Here is a 25,655-nt window from a genome sequence, read left to right on the forward strand (position 1 = left end):
CATTTTTCCCTATAAGGAGAAAGATATGCCAATTTAATATAACCACAAAGAGACATAAATAATCGATATTGTTATCTCGATTCACTAGAAAATAGAGGATGAGTCAATTACTCACAAATAAAGATCTTTGGTTTGCTTTGTTACCTATTACGACTACAAAGTGGGCAAATTAAAAGAAAGAGAGTACTAGCGCATAAATGTACATACACAGTGATTATGCCATTATTATGTAGTCCACAATTAGCAGGGTTTATCAGGGGAAATGAGCTAAACAACAGCTCAGCTCAATTGGGAGGGACGTTCAGCAGCAGCTGGGAGCTATTTGACCACGTGACGGAAGAGATGTTTCTGTCGCTGTAGCAGCCATCATTTCACCCAATACAAGCCTATGCTAAAACAGACAGAGAGGAGGTATAGTCATGGATTTGCACGGGAATACCGACTGAAAGGAACATACTCGCTCCACTCCTTCGCCTATGGTTTATTTTCCGGTGTGTATCCGTTGCAGGTAGGGTCTGAAATTGTTACGATTTAACACATTTGCCTGTCTTTTGTCTTTGCGGTCTGTTCACATGCAAACACTCGCGTTTTCCCAAGCTTTTCGAAAGCAAACATCCAGTCGATGTTCTCATTCAACAAGCCGAAGATATATAAAACGTGAAATACGATATAAACATATTAGTTTGTGGCACCTTTCCTAACGCGTCTGTGTAAATAATAAATTAGTATGCACTAAACAACAACTGCTTCCTGCGTTTGTAATGGGTCTAAAATGAATTTTTAAACCAACAAAGATTCCTCGTGGAACTACGCTTAATAGTTTCCTGCCCAAGATAAGTTTGGCAGCATTGAGAGATTTGTGTGTCTGATTATTTTCTTCATTGGTTACACTTAATCTCTCTCGATAGGCTAGGTATAGTCGCTTTACCAGTGACTAGTGAAGCACAATGTATTCATTAGTTTATATTTACATGAGAATTGTGCTTAAAGTGCAGCTGTTTATAGTTTTACTCCACGACCTTAAATATGTTTGGCCCAGACAATGCTGGAGAGGCTTTACTTTCGGTTTAAGGTCTTAAAGACCTACGTTAACGATACAGCATTGGTCTGGAGGCATTTGTGTCAAGCTATCTGTACTTATTTACTACTAAATGAAGAATAACGTCATCGTCTATGTATAATTCTTATACTAACTATATTAACAATCAGGCCCGTTTTTTCTAATTATTTGTTTGGTGTTTCAAGAGTGCTATATATTAGGTATAGTAGACTCTTTTCCTGCCTGAAGGGAAAAGCGTTTTTGAAGTCTTTTTTTTTTTTTTTTTTTTTTTTTCTCTCTTTTTTTTTTTGGCAACATCGGTGTGTTCTTTCGTGAATACACGCGGAATCGCATGTATTTACCTGCAGAAGGGAGAGGGAGTGGATCTTTTTAAAGTGAGCATTTGTTTTTACTCGCGCCAGGATGTCTTTGAGCTGGTTTCTCTCGCCAGGGAGCGGGAAACTTAAAAACCCGGAGTGGAACTGGGGTGATTTGAGAGCGCTTTGAGTGGGAAGGGAAATCTCTTGCGCTCCGCTCCAGTCAAATTGTATTCCAAACCGGCCTTTGATCTGTGTTGGTGAGAAGCAAAGCTTAAAGGATTAGTTCACTTTCAAATAAAATTTTCATGATAATTTACTCTCCCCCATGTCATCCAAGATGTCCATGTCTTTCTTTCTTCAATCGAAAAGAAATTAAGGTTTTTGATAAAAACATTCCAGGATTATTCTCCTTATAGTGGACTTCAATGGACTCCACTGTCCAGGTCAAAATTCAATTTACGGAACGAACACGGAGCCAGTTTCGTAAGTAAATGAATATAATTTTTTTTTTTTTTCTTGTTTAAAGGGTTACTTCAGGATTTAGCATTAAGCTTTGTATTAGTACAATACCACTAGTATTTTCGAATTACTGTGCTTTCCCCCTTCATATCAGCCCGAGATGAGAGATTTATGCATTTTTATTCTGTAAAAAAGCCTCCGATGACGCAAAAATCGTCATTTTGCGTCATCGGAGGCTTTTTTGGCCAGAGGCTTAAAACTACAGCCAGTAATAGCAGGTAGTTCCGCATTTTTTCACCACATCCATACATATGCGCTTTTGAGGTTACTCACGGACATAGATCAAAGATTTTATCAAAAGTGGGTGTCAATTATATTTTTAAGCTTAACATATTTTGTTATAGTCTGCACTACATCAGTGGTTCATCTCGCAAATTTATCGGTCTCTGCAGTCATCAACCAATACAGCAACAGGCTTTTGTGGTAACGTTAGCATAAATAGATAAATAGACTAACTCGGTTTTACAGAACAGTGGCTTTACTTTGATAACAGTCAACTTATATGCAACTTATATGTAATTGTCTATCTAACGTTACTTTGCTAAGTTTGCAGTTTTACTGCTACCTACAACACTACATATAGGCTACTGTGTTATCAGTCTAGTATCAGCGAGTCTTACCTCTATACGCTTAGTACCAGATGCCCAGGCTGTTCGTCCTCTGGGAAAGTGAATTTCGATCGCGGTGTCCTTCAGAATGGTTCTCTTCATTGCAAGGATATTTGGTTCGTAGTCCTCGTGCTTGAAATGGAGACTACATATTCTGCGTTTTTTTTTTTTTTTTTTTTTTTTTTTTTTTTTTTTTTTTAGGTTTTCTATAACGGTGTCATCTCCAAACTTCGGGTGTTTGATGGCCCGCAGCCACTGTTTACATCGCTCCAAATCTTTAACTTAATCGGAAAATGATGGAAACTTACTTGTCCTTTCCTGCTTTTGGGTGTACATCCAGGTACAAAGCAATTTAGCACCATTTCGCTGTAAATGTATGAACTAACTCACGATTTATAGAATTAATATGTAACAAAGCAAGCCTAGTTGTTTGAATTTTCCTGGTAATTCCGCCTGTAACCGATAGGCGTGGTTTGGGCGTGGCCTCGCAGGGGCAGCAAAACAAGTGCATTCTGGGAGTTGTTGTCTTTCATCCACATTAGTCAAAAATACATTTTCTGCCTTTTCTCAGTCTAGAAAGCTCCAAATTCAAAAATAATTTCACATTTCTACTACATAAATGACCAATTTTAAATACACATTCATCTTTCCAGGGGTGAAGTACCCCTTTAAGTTAAGCATAAAAGGCAGTACTAAATATTTTGCAGATGTTAAATTTAGGTAGGAATATGGTGGGTAATTTAACACATTATTTCAGGAACCGTTTAAGTTTCCTTTTGTTTAGACAGAAAGCAGCTACTGTAATACATCTGAGCAGGACTTTATTCCACAGAAAATGGGACAAGTAAAATGACAGACGAGGCTTAAGCTAGTCCTAGACTAAATGCATGTTTGAGCTGTTGTAACTGAAAGTATCTTGCACTGACAGATCTTAAAATATGTCAGTGCCATTGTTTTGTCTCAAGATGCACACCAGTAATCTTTTTTTTCTTTTCTTTTTTTTTTCCTAGTAAACATTTGTAAAAGCTACCTAAATGCCCTAATTGAACTATGGCCTAATCCTGGCTTAAGCTAAGCCCTGTCTGTGAAACTGGGCCATAAAGACTAAAAAACTGCAAGAAAACAGTCAATGCTTCAGCCAAGGTGTTTAACAAAGTTTAATAAACATTGAAAAATGTTTCAGTGACTATGTATAATTAAATATTTCACATTTTAAATTAAATTACTTCAACTATGCAACAAGGTTTTACCAACAATGTAAAATTTAACTTTAACTTAAATCCAGTGTGCCAGCGTACAGCTTTATAGCTACATAGTACATACAGCTCAGTACAAGTACACAGGATGGATCAAGGTATGACAATGACATGACTGGAGTAAAGCAAATAGACTACAAAAACCGGACCTATCCTCTTAATAGTGCTGCTGGCTAGTGTGGTGTCTAACTGAAAATAACTCCTCAGCAGTCGGATACAACAAAACGCACAGAAAGACTAATTCTATGGAATTTGGGCTGCTGTCATTAACAAGATCATAAATAAGTCCATCATGAGGTTTCTAATAAACATTGCGTTGTGTGAAATTTAGTCTTCTCTTCACTGATTTAGTGTTTTCTATTGCGGCGACATGACAAAGAAAGCTGATTGGTCCTCGTGTGCATTCGAAGTGCTGATTGGCTCATGCAGATAACCTTATAGAACCAAGTTAGAGTTCAACTTTGTAGATGGAACCTTTTTGTTTCCTAAAAAAAAAAGTACCAAAATGTACACAACTTAAAAAAAAAAAAAAAAAAAAAAAAAAAAAAGAATCACATAATGTAAATAAGTTGTCACAGAATATGAATATGTGAATAACTCGCATATATTTGACAAATGTCAGATAGAATCTTATAATTCCAAGGGGACAACTTGAACTTTAGTAACTATATTTTGGCAGAAACTGTGGTTCATGCCAACTTGTTTGAAGGGCTTTCTCATCAATGAGACGACCTGCAGAGACATCAGCTCAGTGTTTGTTTGATGTCTTTTTTAATGTCAGAAGGTTGATGTATTCAAGGCAGATTAATCTTTCCTTTGTGTTTGACAACAGTAAGACTGAGTTTTCTCGTCTCAGGAGGGAGCTAACTGTCTCTAAATGCTCCTGGCTGAACACAGATGTTGTAGGCCTGTGTAACAGGTGACTCCTCTGACTCTCTGCTGTAGAGGATGTCCTACTGAACTGGATAACGGGAATGTGAATTTTGTAATGTTAAACTCATGTTAGCCTTCCCATTCACTAAGGGTGCTTGTCGGGTTTGGGCTAAGATTAACATGGAATTTCCTAGATTTTTATTTATATTTTTTATACATTTTATTTAAAATAACCGTTATCTATTTTAAATTATTAAATGTAATTAGTGATCGACCGATATTGATTTTTTTTATAACCGATACCGATTATTTGCATGTTTATGTACCTGATAACCGATATGCACTACCCATATTTATTTACTGTTATACTTCTGTTTTTGACAATTATTACAACACAAATGAGCTGAACAAACCATTTTATTTATAACAATCACTCCCTCCTTGCATACAAAAAAAACTTTATATTTATTAACTAAATAATGGTTATGTAGTAAATCAAATGATTATATAATCTAGGGTGTTTAAACGAGATAATCTTGTCAAATTTCATGCAGTGGCCGTGCTTGAGGCTTCCTGATCATCAACCCATTCAGGTGCTGAGCAATATGAACGAACTTTTTTCCCCGAGACTATATAAAGTTAAACAGCACTTGTCAGTTGGCATTTTATGATCTAAATTTAATCTAACGTTAAATCATGAAATGCCAACTGACAAAGTGCTGTTTGACTATAACTTAATCAACCGCGATCGCGCATGGAGATAATAAATAATTAATTTACACAAAGCGGTAGGCTATATTTATATGTGTATTAGCGAAATAATTATGTAGTAAATGATAATATAATCTAGGGTGTTTAAACAAGATAATCTTGTCAAAAGTTTCATTCAGTGGCCGTGCTTAAGCCTCCTGATCATCCGTCAGTTGCTAAGCAATATGAACGAACTTTTTCTTCTAGACTAATGGTGAGCAAATACAACAGATAGAGAATTAAATTCAGCGCTTTTATTTTCAACATGCACTCATTCATGTCTGTTTTATTTAATTCATGTAAAGTTACGTCTTTATTGGGGCAGGACATGACGAATTACACTACGTGACTCAATGAGTTCGTCTCAATTGCTTAGAAACAAGCTGCATAAATTAACTATATCAGGAATTTATGTCTCAGATCTCATTTGTGCATGTCTGTTATGTTAAATAAAGTTGATTAATTAAAGCAAACCAAGTAGAACATATACTTTACCTGTGCACTGAGTTGTTGACTGATCTCCTCAGACGCCCGGGCTGCAATGGCGGAAATCTCAAAACGGCCACAAGATGGCGCCGTAAATCGGCGAATCCGATATTACAAAACCGATACCCGATTATGGAAAAATGCTTAAATATCGGGAAAAATATCGGTAAACAGATACATCGGTCGATCACTAAATGTAATTTATTCCTGTGATGGCAAACTGAATTTTCAGCATCATTACTCCAGTCTTCAGTGTCACATGACCCTTCAGAAATCATTCCAATATGCTGATTTGGTGCTCAAGAAACATTCCTGATTATCAAAGTTGAAAAAGTTGCTGCTTAATTTGTGGAAACTGAGATTTTATTTTTGATTAGAAAGTTCAGAAGAACAGCATTTATTTGCAATAGAAATCTTGTAAACATGATAATGTCTTGACTCTTGTATACTGCACTATTTTATCAATTTAATGTGGTCTTGCTAAAATATTACAGAAATATCATAGTATTAAAGAAAATCACACACACAAATTACAATAGTTCAACATTTGTTTGACCTATAGCTTATAGCTCAGTCTATTTGCCCTGTGCATTAAATATTCAGCAAAATAGCATGTCAGTCATGAAGTAACAGGACATTATCACTTTTCTTTCAGGCATCAGTAATGTTGACAATGCTGTTGCAGTCATAGACACTGATGTAGAGTCTTAGACACTTAGTTTGACCTGATGCCCTCAGACGTGAATCGATTGCTGTGTCTTCTGAGATTAAAAGTCTGTATGTGTCACTGCAGCTGCCCTGATCTTTGTTGCATAAACTTCACTGATGTCTGTCTCTTTCTAGCCCAGGCTCCCTATAACATACACCTCTCTGGACACTTTCTATGCGGTGAGGATCACCGGTTTGGTTCAACTAAATGAATTGTCTTGGGCTGCATTTAAATCCATTTATTTATGCCCTTCCCTCACTAACTTCTCTGCATCTCATTCACTCGGGTGTACGTCATTGCTTGCGTTGCACTAGTGGCCAGTGCCACTACTGGTGGAACCCTTGAAATGTTTAAATGGAACACCCTAAGCCAGAGGTCTCCAAACTCGGTTCTGGAGGGCCAGTGTCCTGTAGGGTTTAGCTCCAACTTGCCTCTACACACCTGCCTGGATGTTTCTAGTATGCCTAATTAGGCCTTGATAGCTGGTTCAGGTGTGTTTAACTGGGGTTGGAGCTAAACTCTGCAGGACAGTGGCCTTCCAAGACTGAGTTTGGGGACCCCTGCCCTAAGCCCTTGATCACTTGGAAGCCGCATTCCGCAATGGAGCGGATTTATTATTTACAGGTTTTTTTTTTTTTTTCTTTCCATATGAATTTGTTTTACGCACCCTTCTATAGGACTGTATGTATACTTGGGCTGTTGGAGGAAAATATAAAAAATTATGCAATAAAACAATACAATACAATCAATCTGCCTGAAATATAGTAGACGCTCTCCCTCTGTCAAAATCGAGGGGTCGAGGGTCTGTCCAAATAAACTTCCCTCGCCCACTTGACGAAGTTGAACGTACTTCAAAATTGCAGTGGGGATTCCCCCGAGGGGAAGTGCATGAGTGTATGTCTAAAAGTGGATTTTAATGCAGCCATGGTGTGAACTTGCAAGTCCTTCAGTTTGTGATGTTTTGAGTTAACATATTTATCTATTTAACATGCTGCTTCTGAATGAATGTTTTGTTCAGAAAATTGTTTGTTGGCAGATTTTTCACTTCATTCAAGGGTGACTGAGGCCGTTTCAATAGCTCTTGCCATTTTGTTGTTGCAAACTAAAGCTCCCGCTTCTCTCTGGTAAATGAAGATCATTTATCTGATCTGTTTTTCTATTGGTTTTGTTGCACTGAGCATTTAATTTGCTTACGTAACTGCACTAATTTGGTAAAATAACTCATTAGGCTAACAATACTGCAGGTCTTGACATGCAGCCTTAGTTTACTGTAAACGAAGGAGTGCTGAGCTGTTTTGAATCTATTTTTAGTTTTGCCTCGTTGAAGTATAGTTTCATGTCGCTTCATTCAGATCTGTGAAGGTCATTGATGAGCATGCGTGGGGAAGTCATAATTGGCGGATATTGTAAATCATGAATGATTTAAAGGTGCTAAAGAGGATGTTTTGTTTTATACATTTTTGCAATATTACTTGAAACTGTCTTTACTAACTGATAAAAGACTATTTATTAGGTGCACTGAAAGGAATAATATCAATATACATCATCTGTGCACGAGGTAGGGCCTTAAAAACATCTGCCAATCGTTTACGCGATCATCGCGTAAACCATTGGCCCTCTGGCTTGTCAATCTCTGCCGTGACGTTCCTTGTGAGAGACGAGCGCGGCTGCGCGCTCCAGTAACTTTCCACACTCCACAGGCGCTGCATGGAATGTTTTTGTCAGGAGACAGGAGTAACAACTGCAGATTATGAGTTACCTGCGGTGAGTCCAACATATTGAATCCACTAACACGTAGGGATGGGTATCATTAAGGTTTTAACGGTATTACTACTCTTACCGATACTGCTTATCGATCCGGTACTTTAACGGTATTCTTATCGGTACTTAACTTTGCTTTATATTATATGGTGTCTGCCATTTTTGGTGTTTTATATAATATACAGTAAGAACATGAACAAAGAAACAAAGTAAAACAAACTGACAAATACAATAAAACAAAGATACAAATGAAATAAAGTGCTTTCATTTGTTCATGTGTTCAGGTAAGTAATATAGGCCTAGCCTATAAAAGAAATCAAAGTAAAGTAACCAAATGTAAAATAACACTGCATGGTTTTCACAGTATAAATTAATAGATTAATGCTTATTAAAGCTAACTATATTCAGATGAAGAGCTGTGAGTGATTTTCTCTTTGCATTTTCTTGTTTGATTAACACTGATGGCATAATCATGTGCTGTCACTTTAAGACAATAGATAATAACACACATCGGATTTTCTCCCAGCTGTTCATGTACACTTACGATATAAACTGCGTTTAAGTAGCTAAACACGCTCCAATCCGGTTATTTTAACATATTTTTGTGTGCGTTTGATCGTTTGAACGTGCACCTGAAGCCCAACGTGTAATTTGTTTGTCTATTTGCGATCCGTTTTGGAGCGCGCGCGCACACAATTCAGCCTGAGGAACAGCGTCTCTTGCGCGGATTACTGTGCTTTCAACGTTTTAAAACGTTGATAATTATCAAACATTTACTGCAATTTAGCAACAGTAAAGACTGGATTTTATAACAATCACCGACTGTGCTGATTCTGACGTTAAGTTTGGTTTAGGGAGGAATGAACGCGCGAATAGAAGGTGTGCTAGACGAAACGCGGCTAGTTTTTAATAGTTTTACCTCAGATATCTTCTTTCTGATCCTTGGAAGCCAAAATCGAAATAAAAAATAAAATAAGCATAATATCACATGCCTAAAGTGTAAGCAGACGTTTAGTTGTTTAGTTCTCCATTAAACAGGGCTTTCGTGTGAGCGGCTGCGCGCGCTGTAGCTCCTGAGCGCGTGAGCGCGATCTCTCTTCTGGATTGCGAAAGCAAAAATGCATCATACACAAATGTCCTAATATTATTGCATACACACGCAGCTGGCGACTCTGGCGAGATAGAATTCGCAAGATAATGTCTATATAGCAATAATAGTGTACGTGTATTTTCTTCATAATTTCTCCAGTACCGATAGCAGAACCGTTAACGTCAGAGCTTATCGATACACCGGTCTTTCATAATTTAGCCCCGGGGCCAATATAATACCGGGTTTCGGTACCCATCCCTACTAACACGACACAGCGAATGCCAGTGGTAAACAAACACTCGTGTTTCCAATACTCGTGCATGAGTTTTGGGAGGCGTTACCTTGAAATGAGCTGTGAAGGAGGGGGGCTGTTCTTACGCATGCGCTCATTTCAAAAACTCACTAACAGTCTTTGGTTTCTCAGTCGACGAAAAGATCCTCTTTAGCACCTTAAACATTTAATTTTGTGTGTGATGGTGCTACCACAGTAGGGATGCTTTTCTTGAAGTCATATGTGATTGTCTTGGATTCTTTTTCGCTTCCTGGTTCAGTTTCCTATACAGTATTTCCCTGTTCTTGCAGTCAAGTTGCAGGACAGGTTAATGTGAAGAACATCATATTTTACCTGTAATGCAAGTTTATCCAGATGGATGTAAACTTTAATTTTCACCCAAACTTTGACTGGCGTTCTTCTGTGGAATTAGCTGGTTCAGGTGTGAACCAAAGCAACTTTAGACCCTTTTTTTTATTGTATGGACAAATAAAATGCAAAGATACGTTTTTCAAAATGCCTTTTGTTTTCCACAGAAGAAAGGTTTGTAATGACATGAGGGTAAGTAAATGATGACAGTTTTCATTTTTGGTTAAACTTCTGCTTTAAGGTTGCTGTGTTCTTCTAAAAAATCTAAAAAGACTGGGCCATATTTATGTAGTTGTATAATATTCAGTCTTTCAGTTTCAGTTAATGTTACTTCTTTCCAAAATATAGACTTGTTGGGTTTTTAGTTGGGGAATACATGACCATTACAAACGAGGGTTCCCCTACCATCATCATAGAAGAAACTGTACCACCCAAATTTGGTCTCCACATGGGCCTACATGAGTGTGTGTTTCTGCGATTTAGCAACATTCAGAAGATTAATATCAGATTGCAGCATGGTATAAATTTGTGAGGGGTGTTGTCATTTTCTGTTAGAGAATTAAACCGTTCAGCACGATCATGATGGCACCTGCTGTGGCTCTGCCTAGAGCTGTTGAACTTGTCTAGTGGGTGAGCGCTGGTTAAGAGTACTCCTGTTCTCTCATAACTGCTGCGTAGACAGATGTCAGCCCCACAGAGCCCTGTTCAACAATTGAACATGATTGCTTTAATCCAGGGTGAGTCTACGTTCATGAAGGGAGTGTCAATATAAAGACGCCCTAATCCCTTTCAATACAAATCAGACCTTCATATTTTTCAAACTTATTCTCACTGTTGATCATGTTTTGTCTTGTTGGTTTGACATTTTGTCATTGAAAACTTTTTTTTTTTTTTTTTTTTTTTTTTTTTTTATAAACAAGAGTATGTAATGTTATTAGTGTCAGCAATTTAAAAAACCCCAAATGTTTTTAGCTTATTACTCCGTTAGCTTATATGCAATTTAGTACACAACAGTTATAAAGTATGAAATATTTTACACTGCTGAGTTAAGGCTGCTTGCCTGTTGCCTCCAAATTGTGCTTCTAAAAAAAAAATAATAATAATTCTAAATGAATATAAGCTGAATGTGTTTTTTTTTTTTTTTTTTTTTTTTTTTTTTTCATAAACTAAATTAATATTTGATTTATTGACTTTTTATTAAGGATGCACCGATACCGAAAATTCTTTATATTTAAAAGCCGATAACCGATATATTGGTCGATTTAAATCTAACTCCAAATTTTTATATAATTTGAGAGCCTGATTACAAAAGTCTCACCATTTAAAAGCCATGTCTCAAGCACACAATTATAATGTTCTCATTATAATTTTATGTAGCCTATACGACAGACTTGCACTGCACATGCTGCACTTAACTGTATTTTCCTTTTTTTTAAGTGGTTTCAATCATATTTCAAGCAATTCAAAACCATCACTGTGAAAGTGTGCATCTGAAGTGTCTTAGCTGAAGGAAATAAGCCAAATTTTCTTATCGGTCCAATAACGATAACATTAGAAATGAACATGTATCGTTCAACCCTACATTTTTATATTGATTATTGTGAATATAAATTATTGCCTTTTTTTTTTTTTTTTTTTTTTTTTTTTTTTTAAATGGGATGGTTGAGAGTTGGCAGGAAAGTGGAAGGGGAGCGAGGGAGAGAGAGTGGGGTAATGGGTTCGGGACATGACCCAAATTGAACTCTAACCCAGGTCCCCGTGAGCACAACAGCTTCTTGTATGTCATGAATAATGTGCTACCCACTGTGTCTCTGCTCCAACATTGCTCAAACAATTTTATAACATTATTTTTGCAGTTTATGCAGCCTTCATGGCATGGTATACGATCTCTTCAGATGCAGCTTTTGTACCACTTTGCAATGTAAATAACATTACAAAAATGTATGTGAGGATAACTTAAGGATCATTTTCATTTGAATGTCTTCTAGGATTTAGTCTCTCAGGTGAGAAGTCTTCACACTTCTTTAATCAAGCTGTGTTAAAGTGCCATTTGTCTGCCATTTTTACCCGTCTGCCCACTGTCTGAATAGAGCATCTGTGTGACATTTGGGTTGACACCATGATTTGTCGTCATCTACTTTCTCGTTTCTGCTTTGCCCCTCACTCACAGCTGCCTGCCAGATGCCTCAGTTTCATGATTAAAACCTGTCGAAGATAATGTCCCCATTTCAGCGTAGCATCCGTCATCTTGCAAATACATGCTGCACCTTTTAAGAGAAATGACCCTGATGATTGTGAGCATGTTTGCTTGTATATCAGCAAAATCTCCACTTGGTTGACATGCTCACAATGCCATCATCAGGGTCGTTGAGCATTCAACTGACAGAATAATACAGTTGCTGTGCTATTAACAGTCAACTGTTTGAGTTTGTAGAGGAGGGTAGATGTATTTTCCTGAAGTGTTCCAAGCATAGGCTGAATCCAGATAATCAAGGGGTGTTTTCTCATTAAAATTGTGCAAAATGTTCAAGATTGAACTAAAGCGGCATTTGGGGAAATTCAAGTTAGAGGTACATATTCAGATCCAAGTAGGTGCAAGGTCGGGAGGTAGAAGTATAGGGAAGCCCAGTTTTGCATAAGTACTAAATGTGGTCAAGACAAAAGCCACCACTGTTCTCCAGGCCCAACAAATCCCCCAGAACCCCATCACGCATTTCAATCAGCTCTACACAGAAGTGGTCGGCAAACCACCTGCAAAGTCCCTGCTCGTAACCTCCAAAAATAATAATAATAATGATCAAATAAATAAATGTCAGGTTGTCACCTCCATATCGCATGCCAAGCAGTCTCATTTAAAACACCATGCAAAGAGTGGAGACGATCCTGCAGGATGACATCACCTCACCCCTGTGTATCATGCAATAAAGTGATATCTCAGTTAAAGTGGTCACCGGGTTCTAACAGATCTGTAAAAGGCTGTTGTCTGTGTTTGTTGGTGCTTTGCCACGGAGCTTAATTGCTCCCTGCATAGAGTGTGCAAATTAACACGTTTCCTACTTTCTAAAGGTTGGACAGCCATTGAAGACTGTATTGTTTGGCATTCACACAATTGCCACCCACTTCTTGGTTTTCCTCTGCCTTGGGTAGGCCAGCGACGGAGAGGCGTGACCCATTTAAAAAGTTGTTTACTTGTATCAGAGAAAGGGCTAAGATGCTCCTCAATGAACTCTTGTCTACAATTCAATTACCCTTGGGGCCCTTCAGCGGCTCATTATGAAATACTGTTTTCAATAAGCAGTTTTGCTTATTTATGCACTGTATGGGAAGAACATATGAATTGACTTTTTTTTTTTTTTGGACATAAGTCATAAGTCTTTTTTTTTTTTTTTTTTTTTTTTTTTTTTTTTTTTTTTGGGTAGTAGTAGTAGTAGACTGCCCTAATTGCTCAATATCAGATTTAACAGTGATGTAATTTAAGAGGGCAGAAATTGCCTTAGAAACCAGGACATCGGGTGGGGATTTCACACATGGCACTGGTATGTCTAGTCTCTAAGCATGTCTAATGAATTTTTTCTTTTTTTTCTTTTTTCCCTCCTACTAGCCTCTTTTACCACTGACCCTGTCTGGTGGAATATTGCTGGCCTGAATTTGCGGTTTTCACTGAAAACAACATTTCGGCTCTGTATTATATATTCTTGAAGCCAGACTTTTTATTGCTCTTCCTGTTATCTTCAGACTAGACGAGCTTAAAAGAGGAATTATTTTCTTATTTCCTATTTTTAAAGGGCATTGTGTGATGCAGTCAAGAGGAGCGGGTTGGTTGTGGTGAAGCTTGAGATATATTTCTCCTCTGTGTGTCATGTGATGTAATGGGACTCTGAAAAGTGCCTTGGACCAATAAACCATATTGTAACCCACACAAGTGAGGTGTTGAGCATGCAACTGACAGAAAGATACAGTTTCTGTGATATTAACAGTCCACTCTTGTCTGGGTTTGTAGAGGAGAGTAGATTTTACTGAAGTGTCTCAAACATGGGCCTAATCAAGATGATCAAGTGGGTGTTTTTTCATTAAAACATTACCAAATATGTAACTTTAGTTGTTTTATTACAAAATCAAATATCTGCTTGTATAACACGTACATGATGCACATACTACTTTTCATTATCTATTGTGTAGTAGTAGTTTAATAAACCTAATTCATTTCACATTTGTGTAGCACTTTTTACAATGCATATAGTTTCAAAGCAGCTTTAAAGAAAGTGCATGTTTCTACATTATGACTTAGTAATTTGTTAGAGGTGACTGTGTCCAAGTAATGTCAATATGTCCAGAAATGTACAGTTCTAAGATAATACAAATTATGCAGGTAGCTAACATTGTATATTCATTTAGGCACAATCAAGTCTCATTAAAGCAGTTATTACACTATATATAAAAAATTTGGCAGTTGTATATGTTGATTCAGAGTTGGCATCATCTGAAGTCCTGGCGGCGTCACCTCTTTACAGGTGTTGGGTCATCTGAAATTTTCCTAAGAGGCTGGATCTGAATTGGAGCTGACGTAATCTAACAGAAAAGCAAATGGAAAATAATTGTAGCCGCTGTTCATAACGTTTCAAGCAAAAGATAATCATGTGCATTTAATCTGATATAACTAGAGTACAAGGTTATGAGATATGTCTTTAATCTAGATTTAAACTGGGTGAGTGTGTCGTTATGGATTGCAGGGTGATAGAAGATCAGTTAAATACACAGGAGCTGAACCATTTAGGGCTTAATAGGTCAGTAGCAATACTTTCATCATCATTACAGAACTTAATAGGTAACCAGTGTAGAAATGATAAAATTGGTGTTATATGATCATGTTTTCTTGACCTGGTAAGAACTGTAGCAGCTGTATTTTGGACTAATTGTAGCTTTTTATTGTAGTTAATTGTGGGTTTGTTTTTTTTAGGATACAGGGCAACCACCTAGTAATGCATTACAGTAATCCAGTCTAGAGGTCATGAATGCATGAACTAGCTTTTCTACATCAGAAACGGATAACATGTCTTGTAGCTTAGCAATGTTTTTGTAACATATGAAATATGATTTTTGAAAGACAAGTTGCTCTCTAATATAAGACCCAGGTCTTTAGAGGATGAAGTAACGGTTAATCCTTCTAGATGCAAATTGTATTCTAAGAGATTCTGTGTACAGGTTTTTGGTCCAATAAGTAATACCTCAGCCTTATCTGAATTTAATAAGAAAACGAATAGTCATCCAATATTTTATATCTTTAACGAACATTGTCAATTTGGATAATTTTACTATTATGTTATAGCAGTAATTTACTGTTTATTAACTAATAATAAGTTATTTTATAGGGCTGGGATGACAAATCGATGCATCGTGATTTGTGGATAGACTTTCCGAATGCATCGCAGTTCTCTCTTGAATCGCGTCTGAGCTTATATTTTTTTAACAGCAGATGGCGCTCTAGGCTAGTTTTTAACCACACACTTAAATGCTCATGATGAAGAGCGTTAAAGAGCACTTGTGCATTCGGCACACCCTTGTAATTTGCTTAAACCTTTTCGAACTTTTCGAATGATTATATTATAGAAGGTTCAAGTGGTGTGTGTATGTGTGTAAGGAACTGGAAGCAAACAAAGTATGTCTGTTTCTAAAGCACGCAGTGCCCTCTGCTGTTAAAAACTAAGCTCGCGACGCATTCATAAAATATCAGAATTGATCCAGAATCATTTCTCGATTCGCGATGCATCGATTTATTGTCCCAGCCCTAGTAATTTATAACTTGGTGGTAGTAGTAACAATGGTTATGTTGTTAGTAGTAGTAGTAACAGCAAAAATGTTGATTTGTTGCAGTCATTTAACTGTGCCTTTTTTTTCCCCCTCTCTCTCTCCCTTTAATCTTCCCAGGTGAGCATAACTTGCAGCTGCTTTGACCTGGTTTCCCAGCAACCACTGGCATAAAAACAGCAGCCTTGGCCTCCTTATTGGTGGAGGGGCATAGGTGAAGGAGTGGACCCTGACTGCCCTCTTTCTCTCTTATTTGCTTCGTTTTGTGACAAGAGGGGGAGTAAATTGCTGATAAGACCACCCAGAGCATGGGGCAGAAGGTTCCGGGAGGCATAAAGACTGTGGACATGCGGGACCCGGCGTTTCGGCCTCTCAAGTTAGAGCTGCAGGCCCTAGACTACACCAAGCCTTCCCGCCTGGATATGTTGTTAGACATGCCATCAGCCTCACAGGATGTCCAAGTGCAGCACTCTTGGAACAACGATGACCGGTCGCTTAACATCTTTGTTAAAGAGGACAATAAACTCATATTTCATCGGCACCCTGTAGCGCAGAGTACAGACGCTATCCGGGGCCGAGTGGGATACACACGGGGACTGCATGTGTGGGAGATCAGCTGGGCCATGCGCCAGCGGGGCACCCATGCTGTTGTTGGTGTGGCGACGGGTGAAGCCCCGTTGCATTCTGTAGGATACACTGCACTTGTAGGAAACAATAGCGAGTCCTGGGGCTGGGACCTGGGACGTAACAAACTCTATCATGATGGCAAGAACCAGCCCAGTAGGACGTATCCAGCTTTTCTTGAGCCTGATGAGACGTTTATTGTCCCAGACTCGTTTTTGGTGGTCCTGGACATGGACGAGGGGACTTTAAGTTTTATTGTCGACGGACAATATTTAGGGGTTGCTTTCAGAGGACTCAAAGGAAGGAAGCTATACCCTGTAGTGAGTGCTGTGTGGGGACACTGTGAAATCAGAATCCGGTACATCAATGGACTTGATCGTAAGTAATCGCCCTTTCTGCTTGTTTGAATTTACCTGTCTGTTATCTATGTCTGTTCTTGCATGGCTCCTCCAATCGTCTCTTGAATAACAAGGTTGACTTTGTGCTTTGTTAAACATTAAAAGTGGCTGGAGCTAGTGTGTCTATGGAAGGATTTGTTTCTCATCCATTAATTATATGAAGCCAGCTCCATTTACCTGATAAAGACTATGACATCATTCATTATCTCGCCGATGTGCTGAAAGCTAATCATTAAACTGGATGTTCTGCTCTTTCCTTAGTACGTGTTGAGCAGATTCCACTGCTGCCTGAGAAACATTTTAACAGACTTTCTTGGTGATTTTTAAAAGTCATCACATCCATTTATAGAGAATCAAAACTGATCTTTTCCTTAATGAAAACTAGTAAATGTGTGTAAAGTTGTTCTTTTAAATTTCACATCATTAAAATGTTCTTCATATCGGCCAACCTGATCTAAAGAACAGATGATTTCAAATTGGATGCTACAGTGCTTGTGGAAAATGAGTTTGTGAATTTTCTTTATCTAATTTTATATTGGCGATTTTAGCCAGTGTAACGGCCCATGTCATTGCGTCGCCTGTAATGACACTGTATCAGTGTTGCCCTCGATTTATGGTTCTACCTACTTAACCACGGAAACGCCAAAGACGCTTTAATATATTGTTTTATTAGATGGGTAAGCAACTGTTGGTTACCTTTATCGACAAAGTTATGTAGTTCAACACGGTTAGTCTTATTATAAAGGAATCTCGTTTTCTTCATTTACCGTGAGTAACATGTTTGTACCATGCCTCAGGAGACAAAGCTTGCAGTCAAGTTGCTAACATGCATAATCAGAAGCTTTATTTGTTGTAACGGTAAAACGGCATTTTCTCCACCATGCAATATTTTAAAATTAACTGCATGCCATTTAGCAACACAAGTCATCCAGCTTTTATTAATGATATTCTAATATCGATCTAGCTTGCTGCAGTGTGCAACAAGTGTCTCATAACGGCCACATTATGACAACTTTCAACACAGTCAAATGTATTTTTTGTTTTGACTAAGTAAAACAGTGCTGTTATATTAATGCACAATATTAATTAGTCAAAGTGACCAGAGTAGTAATTCAGCACTTGTGGCTATTTCATTAGAATGAGATAAAATAATGTGAATTTAAGTGAATCTAATCATCTCAGATGAATTTAATCATCTCATCCATGAAAATTTATTTCTGCCTGTCCCATCTGATTGCTTTCCATCGGCTGTGGAGGTGAAGATTGCACCTCCCATGATTCCACACTCATTCAGTGCGTCAAGCTACGCCTTTGTTATTGTTTTGAATAAGCGATCTCTGTAGGCGAAACTTGCATACTGTGCCTTAACTTTTTACAATAAGTTTACACAAAACTTAGTTTTGTTGTAGCTATCTGTGGAGATTTATGGAAATATTGCTCTGAATCGGCTTTAGAGAGAATATTTACACAATGTGTATTTGATGCAAATAAATAATTCACTGTGACCTTAGTGCAATGATATCAAAGCCAATTATTTAAAGGGTACTTAACTCCCTGAGGTCTGAACGCGCCGGCGCGTTTTGCAGGTTTTTTTTCACATTGCAGCAAAACAGACTTAAAATACTCTGTCATTTCTTGTCATAGAGACATAAGTAATATATCAATTTAAACTACAGAATGTCTTCTTTTTATTTGTGTACACTCAGAGTAAAAACACAATGTTGTGCTTTTTGTAAAATAAAGAAAACTAACATGATGCGTGATCTCTCCTCTCCCTCTGAATGAAGTCCAATCTGATAGTTCTCAGAAAATGAACTGTAACTTATGAATACTAATGACAAAAAAAATGACACTTGTCTAAAACGTTGAAATGTCAGGTTTTAAATCGTGCAAGTCAAATCGAAAACAAACCTTCTGTGTTTATGTAATCTGTATGAAAAGAGAGCCATGTCAGAAGTCTGTGATTCAGCTCATTTCCCGCTAATGCGGCCACGCCCACGGAGCCAGTGCTATTCAGATGCAAATTCAGAGGCAATACATGCATACATCGTCTCAATCGTGTGTTTATTGTCTTGAAAAGTGTTTATTTGGATGTTAAAGCCATGGTTAGCGATCTGTAGAAGACATGCCATTAGTTCCTAGTTCCTTTTCTTCTTTATATGAATTTGTGGCCTAAAGGTGTACAGAGAGCGCCCTCCGGCTGCAAGTATGAATTAAAAACACCATTCCTGAAATGTCCTCTTCTTCTTTAGAATAATTTGTGGACTAAATGTGCACAGAGAGCGCCCTCCGGCTGCAAGTATGAATTCAAAACACAGTATCCAGCACTCATAGTGATGACAATAAATATTACCTCTCAGTATAGAAAATTGACATAAATATGTAAGAATCCATCAATATTTCTCCAAATGTGCATGCTTTTAAGCTAAAAGCCTATATGAAATGCCATAGAGGTAACATAATTGTTCAGACACTTTGCATCACAGAAATGCATTATATTTTAAAGAATATAATAGAATACCATTATTTTAAATTGTAGTAATATTTCACAGTATTGCTGTTTATGATGAGCTGAGACATTATTACAGAGGGTTTTTTTCACAGCCTACCTGACTGAAAGGCCTCATTAACACACAGTTTCTGCCACTCTCATGTTAATCTTGAGTACCTATAGAGTAGTATAGCATCATTCATATCTCCGAATAGTCTTTATTTTTATGTGATTTATAAAAGACAGATACGCTGTACCGAGTCTTTCCGAGAACAGCCGAGCTCCTGGAGGCGTGCCGTGGGCGAAACTAAAGAGTGACGAGCGATCGTCTGCAAGCTATCTATGGTCAGCTAAACAAATGCATTTAAACACGCAATACACCATCGCATTATCCCCGGATAACTTTAATCACTATAATGAATATAGCATATATGATGAATAATGAATTTATGAATTCACTAAGTTTGTGTTATTTACATTATATGCACTTAGGCGCCTATTGCCAACAAAAAAGACGACTGATGCAGTTTTACTCACCACCTGCGGTTCCAACTCATGATCGGGATCATTATCGCTGTGACCGCTCCATCTTTCAGTTTCAAACGATCTGTAAATCCACCGTAGAACTGGGTCTTGTTTATAAAACCATAAGTGCCGATCCTGAGGGCTCGAGCAGCCACGGAAAACACGAGATATTCTCCATTCATTTTAACCAATAAAAAATTGATTGCAACTATCAGACTGGATTTTATCCTTATTTTGATAGTTAATTTAAGGCGCTTTCTATGGTTATTTTAATGACAATCAAGTGCATCAATGTAATGCATGAGCGAAAATCTCTCAGCTTCACTGTTCACTGTTCTTTGGGGCATTGTTGATTTCATAGTCTAAAAACAGTGACAAATCTTATGTAATACAGGGCCATACTCGGAAAAAAACCCCTCCGAAATGCGTAGGAAATCTGGAGGAGTATATTTGCCACAGAAATACTTTGTCATACGTCCAACTCGTTTTTTTGAAACTTTGGCCATGTTTAGCAAGAGAATTCAACTATTTAACAAAGTAAGTCAGAATGCATGAAATAGCATTAGACCCCCCCCCCCCCCCTTTAACTTTAGGAACGTGTATTATATTACAACTAATATTTTAATTATTACAGTAAAATTAGTCTTTATAACATAGCTGTCTTTTTATATTGTAGGAGTGGGTCCCCATGTAAAGGCAGTCAGTGTAATCAGTATTTGTTTTTTTTTTTTTTTTTTTTTTTTTGTTTTTTGCGTCCGCAATTTTTAAAAAACATATTGCTTGACTACTGGTACATGGTTTTATTTCTATTTTTTCAGTTTGATTTCTTCTGAGAGTGGAAAAGGTGAAGGGTTTTGAAAATTAGTCATTCATAGAAATGAGAACTAGCTAGCATGAATTTGTCTTCCCTCAAATTGTGCATTATCAAGATTGCGTTAAATTTCTGCTGTTTTTGCATGTAGTTTCTGCGAATCTGACTCATTTCCTCAACCCAGCATGCTGTAATGAGTCAGTTTTGGAGGGCATTACAAGAATGTTATCATTCTGTGGTCATATAATGAAAGGATGCAGGTGAAGGCCAGACTTACTCATGTCTGGGCTTCTCGGGACACAGCTGTAACCCACCTTACTCTCAGTGGAAACAGTCTCCGGGCCACTAATGATGGCCTTTCCAATGGAATAATGTTTTATCACCTTGATGTTTTGCATACCATCAGATGATGGAATGACTCTTAACTGTCTTTCCTGAGTGAACCATGTGTAGCAACATTTGACTTTGGGAAGTATTGGTGCTGTGGCCTTAATGTATCAGTTCAGGACACAGGTGTTCCCATTTTTGGAGAATTCTCCTCCCGTCTGTGTGTGGGAAGAGTAGCCAGAGTATTACTCAGCCTCTGACTCCAAGGCCTTGGCTTCCTTTTGTATCTGTCTTGTGTCATTGCCTTTAATGCATTCCTCGTCATGCTTGTGGTCAACTGAGGTATAATTGTACTGTTATTTATCCCTTACATCACTCGGTTTGGTTTCCCCAGTGTCTCGTTTGCAAAAGTGTGCATTTTATGAAGTAATCTCAACATCCGAGCAGGTGGTGCTGTGTGGAAACCATTCTGAAATCCAAAGTACTTGGTTATTATATGGCTAGAATAAAAGGGGACCTGTGGGGAAACTTGTAATACTTTAAGCCAGGTGCACACTGTATGAAATAATTTTTTTTTTTGTAATTGTAAAAGAGTTAAATCCCAGTCTTTATTGGCTCAGTATCAGCTGATGAATTGCTTTTGTCAGTTTTGTAAGCTAAGGTTCATGAATATCCATACATGCATGAATATTTCTTCAACTTTGGGCATATTGGCCATGTAGCAATATAAATGCCTAATGTAACTCTTTTTAGTTAATAAAAATCAACCCCTGAGACAAAGTGCCCAAGGTTGAAGAATCACCCAAATATGAAACGCCAGTCTTGTTGTTCTTTATTTATCATATTACCATACGCTCCCTACTAAAAATAAGCATTTCGCTCCTCATACGCCTAGCCACGACAGACTCCTGGCACTGCTGACATTTACGCAAGGATTTGGACTTGTACTGTGTATGTGTGTAAATGAGGATGTCGGAACATGAGTGATATAAAACACCCAGGCTGACGCACAACCCCATCATAGTTGTACTGGGAAGGACAGCCTACATCCTGGTTTACATGTTTACAAAGTATTTGTGAGTGATTATTGCTAATGAATTTCTATCTCTCTCTTTCTCCCTATAGCTGAACCTCTGCCATTAATGGACCTCTGTAGGCGCTCGGTACGGGTCGCGTTGGGGAGAGAACGACTGAGTGAAATCCATGGACTGCCCTTACCTGCCTCCCTTAAGAACTACTTGCTCTACCAATGATGATGATGATAGTAGTGCCTTTTACAATTCAAGGCATAGCATCCGCCTCGGTTTCTCTCTGGGATTAATCTTTTGTCTGGCAAGCCTATTTCATTACATCTTTGTTTTGGTCTCGGTGCTGTTCTCCATCACTGGGTATGGTACCAACAATATTTTTTACAAATCAGACCAAGGGTGTCTCATGCTTGATGCCTTCAGGATCAAGTGTGGCATCGTCTCTTGCTTCGCTCATATACTGGAAATCCACCTGAATGCTTTTGCTGGAATTCTGTGGCAGATATGAAAACAAGAACCCTTCTCCTCTCTAATCATGGCTTGGTGAAACTTCAGCTGTTTGTCAAGGTCTTTTCCTTTTATAATGGTTTTTTACTCCATCCCTTTTTTTTTTTTTTAAATGAGATGTTGGCGTCTTTCTTGTATCATGTCATTAACTTGAGGGTCCATATAATGACTCTTCGCAGGCAATGCAAAATACATTACCTTCTCAAGACCTTTAGGCTTAACAACCAGCAAGTTTTTATGTTGATATTGACATTTTTATATGTTTTTCAATTGTCCTTCCCCTTGCGGTCAGTATAATAAAGTAGCTGAGTCAACTTTGGATCCGTGGCCACGGTTGACGGGTCAGCAAGTTGATGACACGCTCAAAGGAAGGCGACGTTTCCCCTGCTCGCTCGTTCTTGGCAGGTTAAAAATAGCCTGGTTTTAGCTGTAAGTCTGACCGTCTGGCCTGGAAAAAGTCTTTGACGTCTGTGTCTGTGAGGGGGGGAGTTGAGAGACTAGCATTCATGGAAACAACCACAGCTAGTGCGTTATGCTAGCTTTTTTAATCACTCGACAAGTCCCTCACCTCTAACACTGCAATATCTGAAGTGCCTGGCTCATGATACTGGTATATTAAGAGAAAGCCATGATTTAAAGTCCTTTTTATATTAAATTAAAGATAGCATCACTGTGAAACTATGTAGCATACATTAATCAATAAGCGGTTGTATAGCTTGCTTTCTGTAATGGCCCCTAAAACCTGTGAACACCTATCCCACAATTACTTTTTGCCTGTGTTATTCTTGAAGAGTGTTCGTTTTTAACCTGTTGATGATTTGAGAAAAGCAGGGATGGAATAGTGACACTGCTGTGTGGTGCCTTTTCTGACTTAATGTTGAAAGTGGCATGCAGGCAAATTGATGTTTTTATTTTAAAGTCTTGATGCAAAGAAGGTAAGATTGCCAATTGTTGTCATTTATTTTCCAGATGTTTTTTTTTTTTTTTTTTTTTCTTTTCATTCTAGTCTTTTAGATGTGTAAATGTAGTTCATGTTTGGCAGCCATTTTGCTAAGCATGAGGGGGATAGTTTGGTTCCCTGTTTTTAAACCCTTTCTGCCTGCAGACCACCATTCTCTTTGTATTCATTGATGTAGATAATATTGGTAACTATCTAATAAAGTTTATTATAATTGACATCCGTTTTCTCTGTGGTTTTTATGCTCTTAAACCCCATGAAATTGGTTTATTCATTTTTTTTTTTTTTTTTTTTTTTTGCTTATTTACTTAATTGCTTGCTTTACGTATTTATTCATTTTTTTTTTTTTATATTTTGTAAACTTTTTTTTTTTTTTTTTTTTATTGAAACTGGCAGTTTGGATTGGATGTACTGAATTTTTACAAAAATTTAAGCCGGGGGGTTGGAGTGGGTTAAAAATGATCCAAAACCAATTTGAGGAAGAACTACGGAAGAGGATTAGGGCCAAGCAATAATACAAAAATAAAATTTCGAGAAAAAACTCGTTAAATTTCGAGAAAAGTCACAATAAAATGTTGAGAATAAACTCATTAAATTACGAGAAACTCGTTAAATTTCAAGAAAAAAGTCTAGATAAAATGTTGAGAATAAAGTCGTTAAATTATGAGAAAAATGTCGTTAAATTTCGAGAAAAAAGTCGAGATAAAATGTTGAGAAAAAAATCATTAAATTACCAGAAAAAGTCATTAAATTACGAGAAACTCGTTAAATTTCAAGAAAAAAGTCTAGATAAAATGTTGAGAATAAAGTCGTTAAATTATGAGAAAAATGTCGTTAAATTTCGAGATAAAAGTCGAGATAAAATGTTGAGAAAAAAATCATTAAATTACCAGGAAGAAAGTCATTAAATTACGAGAACAAATTCATTAAATTATGAGAAAAGTCTAGATAAAATGTTGAATAAAGTCATTAAATTATGAGAATAAAGTAATTAAATTACGATAAAGTTGTTAAATTATGAGAACAAATTCGTAATTTAACGAATTTGTTCACGTAATTTAACAACTTTTTTTTTCTCGTAATTTAATTACTTTATTCTCAACATTTTATCTCGACTTTTTTCTCGAAATGTAACATTTTTCTCATAATTTAACGAATTTGTTCTCGTAATGTAACAACTTTTTTTTTTCTCGTAATTTAATGACTTTATTCTCAACATTTTATCTCGACTTTTATCTCAATTTAACTAGTTTTTTCACGTATTTTAACGAGTTTATTCTCTAAATTTAACAACTTTAATCTCGAGATGGTTTTATTTTTTTATTATTGCTTGGCCCTAATCCTCTTCCGTAAAGAACAAAACCAGCCAGTGTTCAAAAATATCTCCTTACCTTAGCCTGATTTGCAACAGTAAGCTTGTAGTAATGTTCGTGTTTTTTTTTGTTTTTAAATCCGTACTGGTGGGTTTCCATGGGAAATTCAAGCATGCAGCCGTTCATCTTTGCATCATTACGTCACGTCTGTTTACATATAGAAGTCCTAGGTAGTAGGCTATATGGCATGTGAGGATGCTGTTGGTAACGGATCATTTATAGCCTTTTCTCACAGCAGCTGCAATAATTAAACTTACCATTTTGATGGTGGATTGTAATCCAGAACGGTCCAAATGACAGTCATCAATAACAGCTGGAGATTCACCTGTAGTCAGAATCAAAAGACTTCGGACTGTGGAGTGGCTGTAGAAAATGAAACCTACAGGTAACTGTAATCAGCATTGCGTGACTACATGCATTTAGTGTGTATGTTAACATTTAACAATTTGAGAAAGTATAACAATAATATTAATTTGCATAGTTTGACGTGATCCGAGCTAAGCGATTTTGTTAGATTTAATCACCATTGGCAGCGCGATTTATTGTAATGAACTTTTTTTTTTTTCTCAGTTGGTCAGAACAAAAGTGCCAGACATGTTACTTCTTCAGAGAACATTTTCCGGTAAAAATTCTTATTTTGGTCATACTTCCAAGACATAGAATCTGTGATTCCGAAGTACAGTATCCACACCAGTGTGGTGACGGACAGCAAACATTAGATTCATCCGCTCTGAGGAGCTGTGCCGATGCACAACCC

At 37.4% G+C, this 25,655-nt stretch overlaps 1 protein-coding gene across 2 annotated transcripts; it reads left to right on the plus strand.

The window, feature by feature from the left end:
* The first annotated feature begins 271 nt into the window (after positions 1 to 271).
* Positions 272 to 23,743, plus strand: spsb1 (splA/ryanodine receptor domain and SOCS box containing 1). 2 transcript variants are annotated; one of them, XM_048177612.1, is made up of 3 exons: positions 272 to 508; positions 15,977 to 16,858; positions 22,158 to 23,743. In XM_048177612.1, the coding sequence occupies exons 2-3, from the start codon at positions 16,165 to 16,167 to the stop codon at positions 22,283 to 22,285; spliced, it is 822 nt and encodes a 273-aa protein (XP_048033569.1). In that variant the 5' UTR covers positions 272 to 508; positions 15,977 to 16,164; the 3' UTR covers positions 22,286 to 23,743. The 2 variants fall into 2 exon arrangements, with proteins under 2 accessions (XP_048033569.1, XP_048033570.1); XM_048177613.1 differs by having other exon boundaries at positions 272 to 491.
* The last annotated feature ends 1,912 nt before the right edge of the window (positions 23,744 to 25,655 follow it).

The sequence above is a fragment of the Megalobrama amblycephala genome, linkage group LG24 (assembly GCF_018812025.1).
Source record: "Megalobrama amblycephala isolate DHTTF-2021 linkage group LG24, ASM1881202v1, whole genome shotgun sequence".
Classification (NCBI taxonomy): Eukaryota; Metazoa; Chordata; class Actinopteri; order Cypriniformes; family Xenocyprididae; genus Megalobrama; species Megalobrama amblycephala.